Raw genomic sequence first — 14,752 nt, forward strand, 5'->3', positions numbered from 1 at the left:
TCATCCCTCCGATTTAATATCATAAACAGTTGTCTCCTATGGGAGACAACATGTTTCAGTAATGGTGATTTACACCCAGAAGGTACTTTTTTCACCGCTGACACCACCTTCCCGTGCCGAGACAACTCTTTGATCAAGAACTCATCGCTTATGAACGGAGGTACGTTCGATAAAGTTACCTTAGTTGAAGGCAATGTCAGCGGTGTTACCTGTAGGAACAAGCCGTTCACTGAGACGCCTACCTCCACCAACTGTCGAGCCTGCTCCTCTTTTTCCACAAACAAGACGACAGCTCCACTCATGCGAGCTGCCGACTTGATGGACCCATGTCCAATCACCTCTCCCACCGCCAAACAAACTTCCTCCACGCTGCACGGAGAACCAGCGCCCACCTTGACACCGTTCTTCCGTGTCAGCGTGGAGAAAGACCCACCACCAGACACCATGGCGTCGTCAGACGCCGGCCAGCCAGGCACGCCTGACGGCCACACCCGAACCCAACCAAAAACCTGTAAAACGTGACAAAACTAACACAAAAGTACAACTAAACAGTTAACACAATCACCCAGTGAAAAAACAGTAAGAAAAAAGCTAAAGATATAGAAATACAATCACTCGCTCTCTCGCTCTTCTTCCGCTCTCCACTCACCCTCCTCTCACACGAAGAAGAAGAAGAAGAAGAAGAAGAAGAAGAAGAAGAAGAAGATACCCATGAAGTTTTGAGAGCAGAAAAGGAAGGGAACGGAAAACGTTTTATCTCAAAAAACCCTCCAAAGCCTGAAGCTCTTGGTGAGTTATGTGCTATCAGAGAGAAAACGTTGATTCTGAAGTCCCATGTGTAGCAGCTCTGCACAGATGCTGCCCAGGCCTTACTTGTTGTGGAAGTCGTAGATCTCCTGCATGTTGCCAAAAATAATCTGCTCCTTGTTGACGATGCCTGGAGGAATCTCCTCTTCACCGCTGGTCATCTCCCTCAGATAGGTCTGTCACACACACACACACACATACAGGTGAGGCGGCAGGGTGATGGCAACAGGTAAGCACCAAGAAGGAAAAACTAACACTTCTCCTCACTTCTAGACACTCCTGGAGATCCCTGACGTAGGCCTTCTCCGTCTGCAGCAGCTCCGCCATGATGAACCTGAGGCAGAGACCGGCTCAGCATCCCGCCAACAACAGATGCAGCACCAGAGTACAAACATTTAATACAGTCCCTCGCAAAAGTATTCACACCCTGAACTTTTTTTTTTTTTTTACATTCCCCCACTTTGCAACCAGTTTTCCATGTGTTGCATTGTGACTTTATGTAATAGATCAACACAACGCAGAAGGATTGTTTGGCCAGAAAAGAGGAGAAACAGACTCCTTCAGTTATTCATTTTACTTATCTGTAAACTACTTTTAGAAAACATATCATTTATCTTTTATTGCAATCTCCAAAGTAGAGTAAAATTTGTAGCTGTGACGTGGCAGAATGTGAGAAATGTTAAAGGGAATGAAAACTTTTCAAGGCGCCGGGACTGAATCGACTCACGGTAAGACAGGAAGCGGGTCGACTTCGTCTGTTTATCTGCGAATGAACAGGTGATCAAAAGCAGAGAACTGAACTCACTCTTTCTTCCTGGCCGACTTTCTCTTCTCCTCGTCGACCTCGTGGTTTGGATCGCGGAGTTTGACCTCGGGGTCAGCGGTCAAACTCGCAGGCATGATGTCCAGCTCCAGGTCCTTGTTGTCCTGCACGCGGAAACGTTTTCTCACCACTCGAAGCCATTTCCAATCGTTCCCTGCGAAACGTGAGCAGCCGTCTGATCGCTCACCTCGGAGCTGATGCCCAGGCTCCTCTCCAGGCTCTCCTGGTATTTGGCCATGCGGAGGGAGAAGTCTCGGTACCTGCGGTCCACCGTGCTGACCCAGCGCTTCAGCTCCGACACGTGGGCGTGGCCTTTCTCCACCAGGTTGTCCGCCAGCTGGATCAGAAGCTTCACCTTTTCCTTGGTTTGCTGAGGGTTGAAGGGACACACTCACACTCACATGTTTATTTGGGACCAGAAACGTCTCAAACCACACGTCATGAACTCAGAATCAGAATCGGCTCACATGTTTCGAATGCTTTGTGAAAGGGAAGACTTCTTGTGTTTTCCCTTCCTGTGAAGTGCACCGTTTACCTTAGCAGAAAGTCTGAAGTGATGGTAGTCGTTGAGCAGCTGCTGGGTTTCCTCACTGCTGTCCCCAGGTGATGTGTGTGTAGCGAGGTAAAGATCTCCTGTCTCTTGGATCCAGTCCAGAGCCTGGGAGCAAAAAAGACAAGCACAGCATGAAAAGCCTGAACTAAATCGGCATTTTTTAATGTTTTTTCACAGTGCAGACATGACCAGGCGACTGCACAGCAACAGAGCACAGTGGCTGATTTTTACACTTTTGCTCAGGTAGATAATTTCAGCTTCACATGCAAGATCACCGATCTCCAAAAATTAAGCAAATCTGGCTGATTTATTGGCGCACACGTATAATTGACTTTTAATAAAATCCCAAGCGGCATCCCTATTGGTGCCTCAGATAATACGCTTTAAATGAATGTAACAGCCGAATTTATAATTCACTCCTTTCATTTCTCCTATTATTCCAGGGAGAACTTATTCAAACCTTTTTCATTCCCTGGGGTACAAATATGACCCGACACAGAAGAACAATGTTTTTAATCACTGGCTGCTGATTTAAAACTCCGTTAATGAGCAACAGTGTCTCTATGCGTCAGTGGCAACCATGCGTTCCTGTGTCGTAACGTGACGTTTCTCTGTCCTACCAGCCCGAATGGAAAGGTGGGTTTTAACTGTGACTGTGTGTGTTGGTCGGATTGAGCTGTTTGGCAGGCAAAACTAATTATGAACATGAAGAAAGGCTCCTCAGGCCCACTGTTAGGCATGGTGGAGGATCTGTCATGCTGTGAGCCAGTTTCTCTTCCATAGACCCCCGGAGTCGGAACAGAGTGATCTGGCATCACGAGTTATTTGCAGTACGACCATCTACTAGTAGAATGCTATTTGTCATCACCGGGTGTTTCAGCAGGACAGTTTTTTCTAAACAGGACAAACCAACTCAGAAATGATCCACCGGACCTTCTTTCATTGCGGTCCCTGTCCACATACCTTAATTCTAGAAAAGTTGAAGTGAAGGGAGCATGAGAAAAAAGCCAAGACTTTGACTGTCCCCAGAGAGCAATGATCAAACATCTCTCTCTTTCTGCAAGCTCAGATACAGAACTAATAGTTGTTTTCCTGTAAGCCCAGGAGATACAAACTGTGAGCAGTGGGGGAACCCAGAGTCGGGCCAGAATTCTTCCACAGCATGGGGTATTTTCCTAACTCAATGAATAACTTTTTTATATTTTTAGAACCCAAATGCCGACGCTCTGACCTGTTTGGCGCTGCGTTCAAACACCAGGTACTGCTGACACTGGTCCAGCCTTCGTTTCTTCAACGTCCAGAAGTGCAGAACCCGGTTTTCCCTCTGCAGCAGCTCGTTCAGAATGGCTGCACACAAAAACACGCTGACCATGACAAATCGCCACACTTTTTAAGTCTTACCTGAAAGAAGAGAGGTGTCTTCTGCCGCTCCGCCAGCAGAGGGCCCTGTGGCACCACAGCAGAGCTCACCTTTGACCTGCTGCTCAGGTCCTCTGGCATGGCCTGCTGCGCCAGGTGTGCTCACATTGTTTCTGTGGATGTATTTGAGGAAGACCTCAGCATTCCTCCGAGCCAGCGTGCACGCCTGAAACACACCAGTAAATATCCACAGGATTCGTTCTGCACCAGAACCTCTGAAGGAGGAACTCGGGGATACACACTTGAAACCGGGAAATTAGATACACTAAATAAAAAAAAAACTTGCTTGCACATTTTATTCTCACTGTCTGAAGTTAAATCAGATCAAATGTTTCTTGTTTTAGCTCAGTTAGGACGACCAAAATTGTTTATATTTGCTAAATTAAAAAAAAAAAAAAAAAAAAAGAAATTTTTGTAACTTTCCTTGAATCCAGAAGTTTACATCTACTTGGTCAGTTATCAGTGACAATTGTCTTTTAAAATGTTTGGACTAGTGTCAGACCTTCTTTTCCTTCCACAAACCTTCTGATGGTAGTTTGCTGGAGTTCTGGTCCATTCCTCCTGAGAGAACTGGTGGAACTGGGTCAGTTTGTACGCCGCCTCTGTCACACACGCCTTTTCAAATCCACCCACAATTTCTTCAGTCAGCTTCCTCACAATCCTAGTTTTGTTCTCAGGTCGAGCTGCACTTTTTGGACCAAAAGATGTTCATCTCTGGCATACAGAACCCGTCTCCTTCCTGAGCGGCGTGATGATTGGACGTTACCATCATGTCTATATTTGTGTATGATTGTGTTAACACATGAATATGGCACCTTCTAGCATCAGTAAACCAAACTTTGCAACTGCACGATTCTCTTCCTGACATCTTGGCTGATTTTTTTTTTTTTTTCTGACCTTCCCATCATGTCAAACAAAAAAAGGAGTGGGTTTCAGATGTGGCCTTAAAGTACACCTATAGGTGTGAGTCCATTTAAATCAGATGTGTCATTTAACAAGTCAGAAGTTTGTGGAAGGAACTCCAAAATGTTTGACCCAAATCATATAGTTTAAAAGACGGTTATCTCTGATACTGACCACATGAATTTGAAGAATGTTTCTATAAAATATCCCTACTTTTTCTTTTTTTTTTTGGAATTTAGCAAACAGAAATATTTTTTGTCATTCTAACTAACAAGGGGGGGAAAAAAACAAGGAAACTTTGGTCTGATTTAACTCCAGACAGTCAGAGAAAAACGTGTGCGTTTCTTTTTATTCTGTGTATGTAAATATCTGGTCTGAACTGTGTCTGCGGGAGCTGAGCAGGCTGATGTGTTCTTCACCTTCAGGAAGGCTTCCTTCTGCTCCAGGTGTTTGCTGATCAGGGGTAGCAGGTGCTCACTCTCTACTGAACTCCCAAGTTTTTCATGGCTGCCACACCAGTCTTCGTCCCGCCGGTACTCCTGCTCGAGGCTCTCCAGCACACTGCACACCTGCGGGGATCCAGAGTAGCAGTTTGAAACAGCACCGAAAGAACACACACACACACGCGCTGTTGTGAGTGTGTGAGGGTCTGCAGCTCGCCTGCTCTGATGTTTTGTAGAAGGCCACAGAGGCGTTGACCAGCTTCAGGCGGTCCTCCATCTTCAGCATCAGCTGCTGCCAGTGGACAGCCACCTTCTCGGCACAGCTTCGGATCGCCTCGGGATCATAGTGACCCGCCTGCAGCATCATCTGGGATGAAAGGTGGGGTGGGGGGGGGGATCCTTTGGAACTCGTCACTTAAAATTATGCAGCACGTATTAAAGATGGCACCACTTCCTCACACTCTTCCTAATAATGGACCAACCTCAGCCTTCTGCTGCACCTGCAGCGCACTCTGATGAGTCTTTTGGAGGGAAGTGGCGTGAAAGAGAGACTGCAGGAGAGAAGATCTGCTGTCAGTGAGTTTGCAATGCACCTTCATACACATCATCATAAGCATTTTAATCACATAATAATTATGGTCTACATCAAACATCATGGACTGAAAACAAAACCTCTAAATATTTTTTCCATTGCTGTTGAAGGATTCTCCAGGACTAAAAAACTAATTCCATGTTTTCATAGAGATGGTGGCGAGTTTAAGAACATTCCAAATAACATGAAAAGCAGTTTGCTTTGTTTCATTTTATAAACTTTTAATTACTGGAGAACGTGCGGGATGTTACTGTTAACACGCGTTTCGGTTCAGCCCAGGGCTGAGCTCTGTGTTATGATTCTCCTGCACTGTCCTCAGCCTGTTAATGTCATCAGATTCAGCCGATCAACAGATTTCTGTCAGATAACAGACACTGGAGGACGAAGCCATGCCTCTAGTGTTAGTTGCAGGTTTATTACACCCACTAGTGATTGGTCCTGGGGTCAGGGGGAGTTACATCAGTGGGTTGTATTCAACCACCTAGTCTGCCTACTTTTCCTTTTCCTTTGGGCTGATTGGCTAAAGGAACGGAGGTAAGGATGACCGTAGAAGTTAGTGCCAAGGCAGCTTCCATTATGAGTATTAAAGTATGTGTTCTTTGAACTATTAAAACAGGCAGCTTTAAGTGAGTTTAAAAGGCTCTCAAGTATTCATGGGTTTTAGCTGTTTGGGTGGCTGTGGAGTCCACTGTAAACATTGAGTAAAAGAACGATGCGACTGCTTCTAATCTGTTTTTGAATTTTTTTCAGATGTGTTGTCATTTGTGCTCTTTTCCTTCATCTACTTCATGTTGTCAGAAAGGTTCTACTGAGATCATTTCTTGACTCTTAAGGTCTGGCAATAATTTGGCTTTGGTGTGGCTATGGAAATTGAACACAGCTTTCCAAACACTGCGGTTAATCTCAGCTCATTCATGATTTCTGTAAAGAAAGGACAATCTCTTACTTCCCATATAACATGGTTAGTTTGGATAACCAAAATTTGAAACGTGCATCTTGTTTTACACAAGTTATCTTTGTGTGAAGTTAGAATATTTCACATCAGTGTTTGTTGATCTGAATCACTGGCGTGTAAAAAAAACTTAAGAACAAACATTTTTTACAATCACAGAAATATACTGCATCTGTGTGTGTGTGTGTGTGTGTGTGTGTGTGTGTGTGTGTGTGTNTGTGTGTGTGTGTGTGTGTGTGTGTGTGTGTGTGTGTGTGTGTGTGAAAGACCAAAGGACTGTTATCTCTCTGACTGCTTACAGACACACATCTTGGTTCTTCAACACACAATGGGTTGGATATGAATGATCCGTGTGTGCACGTGTGTGTGTGAGAGAGCCTGAGTATCGGTTATTCCTCAAGATCAATGCGGAATTAAATAATTATTGAGGCAAGCCTGGTTCAAACATAGATCACAAAGTGTGTGTGTGTGTGTATGGTTGTTTTCCTATATCTACTGCAAAGGGGACAGGATGACTGATCCTGCACTAAGAGGCGACATTCCCTCTGGGAGTGTGAGCTAGTTACTGGTTAAGGTTCAGATCAGATGTTAAGTCAGGAAATGAAAGAAGAAGAGAATAAAGAATCTATTGTGATTGGGAAGGTTCCCCACAAACAGAGCAATCAGGGATGTGTGTGCCTCATCTGCTACTATTCAGTCCAATACACATTGAAATAATTACTGCCCAAGGAGAATGGACCCGCTTTGAGCAACTGTAATTAGGATCTGTGTGCGTGTGTGTACCTCTATAGCCATCTGGAACTGTTCATGCTCCCTCTGCAGCTGTTCGGCTTCAGACAGAGAGCTGGCGTTCACCATGCTGGCATTCAACATGGACTCACCGTTACGGATCCAACCCAGTACCTGCGGGGCCGCGAAGACACAGCGACAGGAATTTTACATTGCGTTACGACATGTTACAGTACGTTACGGCATGTTACACTACGCTGCATCAAGTTGCAGCGCGTTAATCAATCCACCAATCAAATTTTATTCAGCAACAAGGCGTGATTTCAAATGGTGGCTGATTTGCAGGGTTTTGCTGAGTTGCAGTCATCTGAATGAGCTCGTGTTGAAGCAGGGGACCATCGGAAACATGCAGGCCGATGTGCTTTGAGGACCAGGGTTGGGAAACACTGTGTTACAGTATGTTACAGCGTTGGACATTGCCTAAAGTACACAAAGCTCTTTGCTGAAGATAAAGTCCTGATCTGTCTCTGTCTCCTGCTCCATCCTGTTATGACTCATTAGCAAGTCACCTTTTTTTGGTCATAGCAAATGAGAAGAGTTATTATAGACTGTATAGACTGGATGTGGAGTTAAAAGGCAATCACAGAAACAAGGTGACAGCTCTGGACAGAGCTGAACAGCCGATGAGCAGACATGTTCTCTCGTTATGAAGCATACACACACGTTTCAATCCACCTGGGAGAAAATGTTTGACATGACGTTGAAATACTTACTTTCCACCCTCTTGTGGCCAATGTGAGTATAACACAAACACCTGATTTAGTAAAGCAGAGGCTGAGTGTGTGATCCAGTGCAGTCTCCTACAGTGATTGCAGTCGTTTTGCTCTTATTTTTTATATATTTTTTGTTATATGTCTTTTTCTCAGCAGAAGCCAAATATATATATATTTTTTTTTTTCCCATTACCAGAGAACTCTGAAGCCCGGCCTGACAAAACGTTCATCAAGCCTTTAATAACAGCATCTAACTGGAGGAACCAGGTCATCATGACGTCTCCAATCAAAAAGTGATGCTACAGAATATATGAAAATGCTCTGTACTATCTTGCTATTAGTATTACTTGTTATTCGCCCGTCTCTATGCTGTTGAAATACCACCAGATAGCCTGGGCTGCTTAGCCGGCGTGGGCCCCACCAGGACAAAGCAGTCCTTCAGGAGAACCTGTGTGGTGGGGATGTCAGCCCGACTGCACATTGTCATGCCGGAAAGCCCAACCAGGTTCCATCTTCAATGCCGTCACTGACGGAAGGAGGTTTTGGTCCTTAATCCATTCGACCAAAACTGCCCTTCTTTGACTTGTTCTCTTTCAAAGAACAAATCGTGAAGATCTCCAAAAGATAAACATGCTTCTTTCTGAACAGAAAGCAAAACAACATGTGGTTTACTGAACGTCAGATCTCTCTCCTCAACGACTTTGCTGGTTAATGACTTGATCTGTGGTAATCAGATTGATTTATTCTGTCCCACAGAAAGCTGGCTGCAGCAGAGGTATGTTACAGTACATGACAAAAAGTATATATATTCATATACGTACGTGAATCATCTGTTTAAATGTTCTTTAGTTGTCTTTAAGATCTGTATTTAAAAAATAAAAATATGAATTGTAAATAGAGTTGAATCATCAGACACGTTTTAATGAAGGAGAGGATGAAGTCCACGTCTGTGACGTCTCCCACCTGCTTCTTGTTACTATTTATTTTTTGGAAGAGCAAAACAATTCCCTGCCGGTTTTCAGTAGATTGTATTGGTTTTAACACAACCGTTTTAACTATGAGAATACAAAGCTAATTCCCTGGCTGTTGATTTGCATAAATGATCCATAATCTCTCATGTAAATGTGGCTGAACTCGGTTAGTGCAGAGAGACTCCAACTCGCTTTAATAAGTCTGTTTTTTATGGTCAATGCAGGAGTGCAGGGAGGTTATGTGAGGACACTGAGGCGTCTGTATCTGTGTGTTCATCAGGAGCCACGCTGGACCTCTGCTACTGTACGGCTGATGTGTTGGAACTTTGCAGCAAATCCGTGAAGGGTTTCACAGAACAGATCAGAGGAAGGCAGCACAGATGAGCATTATTAGCTTGTTGCCTTAAAGCTCATCTATTATTCAGCTGCTTCCATCTGCAGCAGCAGTGAGCTTCCTGTCTGCACACAGCGTGTTCCCATCTGCACATGAAACATCTTAGCTGTTCTGGGAGGAAGGTGAGGGGGGTGTTGTTCTTGTCATTTTTCCAACACGAACGCGCCTGAGATTTTCAGCTAATAGCAAAATCCATCCCGTCTCTCTCCACTGGAGCGCTGCTTTATTTCCTTTTTAGGATTTTCTTTTCTTGTCTGCTCTGGCTCGGGATCGGAGCAAAACCCAGATATTGTAAACACAGATCTCCAAAAATGTCAGCAGCTGGTACGCACCAGCTGAAGGGAGAAAATAAAGGTGTTCACCTGTTTAACCTCAGCCTGTAGGTGGCGTAGCTGCAGGGTGTGCTCCAGCCGCGTGTGTGTATGCTGTGTGCTGATGTCGACTTCCTGCTGCTTCTCGTGGAGGAACTCCAGCAGCTCCTGGACCTGAGAGGCCAGGTCCATGTCCTTCTCTCCTGTCAACTCAATCCCTGAACAAAACACACAAATTCAGAGGTGACCGACGACAGTGGCAGCAGGAGATCTGATCGAACGTGTTGTTTCTACAGCTAGAAGACAAAGGCAGAATATAGCAACTGAAATCTGTTTGTAGCTCAGCTGCAGTTTGCCAAGTTGGCTCTGACTAAACCAGGTGACCTCAAAGTGGATTCCTGCAGACCAAACTAAAATAAAGTAATATTTTGTAAGCTGCAGCACAGTTTCTGGAAAAGACCAATCGCAGCCTATCAGCATAGGCTGTGTAATGGTGGAGGTGTGATGACTGGAACTTGTTTCGCAGCTTCTGGACCTGCAGCCTCACTGTGAACTCTTACGGATGTAAGCAACTGTCCAACTGGCTGCAAACCTAAATCAACCACAGAAACTTCACGATTGTGTGGATTTCGTTGAGAAAGCACGTCCATGCTTTACCTGACGCTTGGACCTCCATGATGTACTGGTGGAGGTCCTGACCCTGCTGCATCACCTCGTAGGTCATGTTGTTCATGGCGGTCTTCCTCTCTGCGTGCCGTTTCAGCCGCTGCTCTGCCAGGCTTATGTCCTCTGCACCGCCTGAGGAGGAGCTGCTGCTGCCGCTGCTGCTGCTGCTGCTGCCACCCGAACGGTTGGTGTCGCTCAGCTGACGGGACAGATCCTCGTTCCAGGCGTCCAACTCTGCTGTCACCTAAACGGACGGTCAGTCAGTCAGCCCAGATGAAATGGGGACGCACTGATCCACTTTTTTTCCTTACGATACCAATACAAATATCAGATGTTTAGTAAAGGCCAGAAATGATCCGATACAAAAAAAAAAAAAAAAAAACGAACAGCAGAAGTGTCTTAAAATGTTATTTTTTTTTTTAACAATAAATGTACTGAATTACTAATTTATTTGCTAACTCTGCACAAGGACAGTGCACTGAAATACACCAATAGCTTCACAGGCTTGGTCAAATGTGTCAAACCAACAACTTTAATTTGTTCAGTCAGTGCAATTGGGAGTGTAACAGCCAATTTAAAGTAAATAATAACTAACAAAACAGAATCAGTTGACTATCTTGGTCAAATGTAAGAAATAAACTGGAACAAATCTTCTTTCAAATGGTTCACAAAGTGCAATCGGGAATTCTAAATATGCTGTAAAATAAATAAATAAAGCATGGCATCATTCAACATGCAAGGAAGAGATGTGCCCTTATTGTCACTGATACCCAATCTAGAATTGGGTTCAGTTTCGGGACCGAAACAGACATTAATATTGGATTGGCGAATCTCTAAGCTAAACCAAATGAATGAAGAATGAATGACTGTAGGGAAAAAAGAAAACCTTCCAGTTGATGTTCACATATGAACAGATGAGTTGTGCTGGTGGCTCACTAAAGCGAGGCTGTGAGATGGACATGCTCTTGTTCCTTCACCTCTAGCGTGTACTGCTCAAAGATGCGCAGCTGCAGAAAAATGTCCAGCTTGATTTTGCGCTCGTGGAACAGCTCCTCCATCTGGCCCTGGGCCTCGTCCAGCTGCTGCAGCACCCCCTGGATGTGCGCGATGGAACTGCAGTGTGGCGTCTTGCTGGTCGACATGGCCGCATCTCTACGGAAACGGGGGCAGAAGAAACGCGAGGAGCCGTGAGCAAAGCTGCTCAAAGAGCTTCTTGTTTCGGAATCTTATCTCAGAGAAGCTCACAGCATATGAAAAAAACTGTTTTCTTGTCACGCCCCAACCTTTTCCTGGGTCTTTTATGTCACAGACAATAAAAAGTGATTGATTATCCTGAAGTGGAAGGACAACGATGCGTGGCTTTCAGTTTTTTTTTAACCGAATAAAAATCTGGATAGAGTGAAGCATTTTTCTTTTCCCTCCCTTTACCCGAACATAAAATCCAGTAAACCCATAAGTGTGTCAGTAAAACTCAGCATGAATCCAGCTGTTCCGTAAAAGTCGCAGGGGTTTGTTAGAGAACATTAACATCACAGCAGACATTTCAGGGATCGAGATGCGGAGAGGTTTAAAGCAGATTGGTTCTACAGCAACGGCCCAATCCTGGAAGATCTCCCAGAGTTCTGATCAATCCATCATCTGGAGATTAACCAGCTGGAAACTGACCCACACCACCAGGAACAGAACAATACCATCTACCTGAACTGAACTTCATGCTTTTAGAAATTGCTAAAACACATGCTGCGATTTTTCCAAGAAAACTTCAATTTCCGTTATCTATTTTTTTGTATTACTGTATGTTTAGATTAAGCATAAGAATGAAGACAAAAGGCATGTCAATATTCCCACAAATAAGAGTACAACTAATAACAGCAATGACAGCATCAATATCATCAATAGAAATGATGATATTGATGCTAACAATGCTATGTGACAACAACATAATATACAGAGGCAGCTTCTCGTATTTAGTGTGAACCATTTCCTCATACAGAAGATTGAATTGTTCAATCAGATCATAAATAAAAACAGTAATTTGTTTTATGTTTTCTTCAAAAAAATCTTGCAAAAAAAATAAAAAATGAAGAAAGTGAACAAAATAATGTGTCACAGTAGCACAAGCACCTGAGATTTTCTTCCTCAGGTTTTCTGCTTCAAGCAAACCTGATCTGCTCAAAGAGAATTTGTTGGGTTTTCTCTCCAAAATGAGTTTGTGGTGAATTTATATAAGAGGATTTTTTTTTTTTTTCAGGAATGGGATAACTGGGTTAAGAATCAAAAGACTGAACAACCTGGAAACATGTTTAGTGATGCAAGGAAAGTATACTGATAATTTCACTCTGTCTGTTTTTTTTTTTTTACTTTATGATTTCAGCTCTTTCTTTTTTTTTTTTTTTTGAGAAACAAAAACCAAGACAAAAACCATTATGTTCCACTGGGGTCTTATTAACATAACCCTACCTGACACAAATGATATATCTGACTTTTTAATGGCATACTAAGTAACAGTGTCATGACCACAGCTCTGTGGTGCGTCCGCTATCATACGGAGTTGTCCTGCAGTCGCCACCGCTCCTCTCAGACTGCAGCGTGTTACCTGAGCTGCTGCATCAGTTCCTCTCCCTCTTTGATCACGTTGAGCGTGGCCTCCAGCGTGGCCGTCTGCTGCTGCTGAAACTGCTGAATCAGAGCCTGAACCGAGTCCACCGAGTCGCAGCTCACGTCTTCCAGCAGCTGCTTCTGCAGCTCCTCCATCCACGACCACAGCTGCACCCAGGCATGCACGCGCAAAGCACACCGTCAGTTCACACTCAAAACCACCGCCTGACAGAAAACTATATGGCACCATCAGCTGAGGTCAAAGGTCATGGCCCACCTCCTTGGTGTGTGTGTGGAAGGAGACAGACATGTCGAGCAGCAGCTTCCTGTGCTCCACCCGCCGAACAAAGTCCTGGATCCGCACCTCCAGGTGTCGGGCGGCCTTGTAGATTTCCTCTGGGTCGCATTCTCCCGTCTGTGCCAGCTGCTCGGCCGCCTCCAGCAGCTTGTCTGCATTGGTGTACGTGTTCTGAAGGATGGAGAAAGGACCGCCGTCATCATCATCATCCTCATCATCAGGTACAAAACAATATTTATTTGCAACACTGTGACCGTCATCTTAGAGAAAACCTTCTCCTGCCTGACAGGGGCGATCGGTTTGTGTGTGTACATGAAGCAGTATGAGCTAAGTTCTGAAGTAGGGAATTATGGCCTGCCGGGTAGTTGCTGTGTCCCATTTATGTCCGTCTCTCACACTGATCCAACAGGATGCACTGCAGCATCAGAACTTTTTTATCCGTGGCAGATTTGGGGTTTTGACAGTTAAAATGACTGCCTGCTAATTTAATTCTCTCACCAGCTGATGGAGTCACACACTTGAATATATAAACGGAGAACAGCGACAAGCTACCCGTGCTGGTGCTCTCTGATCTACGCCAGATTAGTTTGTAAAACAGCTCTGTCGAGGGATGGGTAACAGAGGAAAACACACAATGTCTCCCAGTCAGATTCAATTTCTGCAAGGCAGCAGCATCAACATTTCACTTTCAATAAGCCCTTAAATAAAGGAACATAATCTGGTCTGAACTCTCCGCAGTAATCAGCAGGAAAAGTGGATCAGTATCCGTCTCGTCTGGTAGGTGAGGGAGGACCTGAGATTTACCTCAGGAAATGTTCCACGGCTCAGACGTTGGGGGTATTTTACCCTGAGCTGAGGAGGAAGTAAAATGGAGGCAAGGAAGGAAACAGTCTCTTCACATCTGTCACAGTGGATATTTCAAATGCTAGGTGGATTATTCAGAAGAAAATTATAACCCACAAGTGAATTTTTTGATCTGAACCACAACTGGTTAAACGATGGCGAGGGTCAGAGACATGATGGAGCAGAAATATCCTGTAGCTCCAATAAAAACATAAAAAATAAAAACTTTTTTTTTTAGGCTATGAGGAATAACATCTTTAAAAAGATACAAAAATCATGAGGAAATTTATTTAAATCACATAGTAAAGTATTTGGGGAATTTTTAATTTAACCTTCATCTATTCAGGTGAGTTGATTGAGAGTCAGTTCTCATTTAAAAATAAAGAGCTACATAATGAAAACAGGCATCAGCACCTAGTGTGTGTGTGTGTGTGTGTGTGTGTGTGTGTGCGTGCGTGCGTGCGTGCGTGCGTGCGTGCGTGCGTGCGTGTGTTTGTTTGTAATACCTTGCGGGGACCATTTTTCTGACGCATATTAAGTTGTGGGGACCACTGCTCCTTGTGGGGACCGAAGCCTGGTCTCCACAAATGGAAATGCTGCTTTTGGTTTAGAGGTTAGGTTTAGGACTACGGTGTGCGTAAATTTTGCTTTGGCTTAGGGTTAGGTATGTAATGGTT

The 14,752-nt window shown here is 44.3% G+C and overlaps 1 protein-coding gene across 5 annotated transcripts in view; it reads right to left on the reverse strand.

The window, feature by feature from the left end:
* kalrna (kalirin RhoGEF kinase a) overlaps positions 1 to 14,752 on the reverse strand; it is a 139,935-nt gene that overhangs the window by 69,723 nt on the left and 55,460 nt on the right. For all 5 annotated transcript variants that reach the window (XM_007569329.2, XM_016680287.1, XM_016680288.1 and 2 more), the window contains exons 15-30: positions 13,212 to 13,403; positions 12,933 to 13,102; positions 11,314 to 11,488; positions 10,328 to 10,580; positions 9,722 to 9,888; positions 7,276 to 7,395; positions 5,431 to 5,499; positions 5,166 to 5,315; positions 4,925 to 5,074; positions 3,654 to 3,768; positions 3,415 to 3,530; positions 2,166 to 2,288; positions 1,818 to 2,000; positions 1,613 to 1,734; positions 1,075 to 1,141; positions 874 to 983 (exon numbers count right to left, since the gene is read on the reverse strand). In XM_007569329.2, the coding sequence (XP_007569391.1) occupies positions 874 to 983; positions 1,075 to 1,141; positions 1,613 to 1,734; positions 1,818 to 2,000; positions 2,166 to 2,288; positions 3,415 to 3,530; positions 3,654 to 3,768; positions 4,925 to 5,074; positions 5,166 to 5,315; positions 5,431 to 5,499; positions 7,276 to 7,395; positions 9,722 to 9,888; positions 10,328 to 10,580; positions 11,314 to 11,488; positions 12,933 to 13,102; positions 13,212 to 13,403 (2,282 nt within the window). The remainder of the gene's footprint in view (positions 1 to 873; positions 984 to 1,074; positions 1,142 to 1,612; positions 1,735 to 1,817; positions 2,001 to 2,165; positions 2,289 to 3,414; positions 3,531 to 3,653; positions 3,769 to 4,924; positions 5,075 to 5,165; positions 5,316 to 5,430; positions 5,500 to 7,275; positions 7,396 to 9,721; positions 9,889 to 10,327; positions 10,581 to 11,313; positions 11,489 to 12,932; positions 13,103 to 13,211; positions 13,404 to 14,752) is intronic.

The sequence above is a fragment of the Poecilia formosa genome, unplaced genomic scaffold, assembly GCF_000485575.1.
Source record: "Poecilia formosa unplaced genomic scaffold, Poecilia_formosa-5.1.2 Scaffold239, whole genome shotgun sequence".
NCBI lineage: Eukaryota > Metazoa > Chordata > Actinopteri > Cyprinodontiformes > Poeciliidae > Poecilia > Poecilia formosa.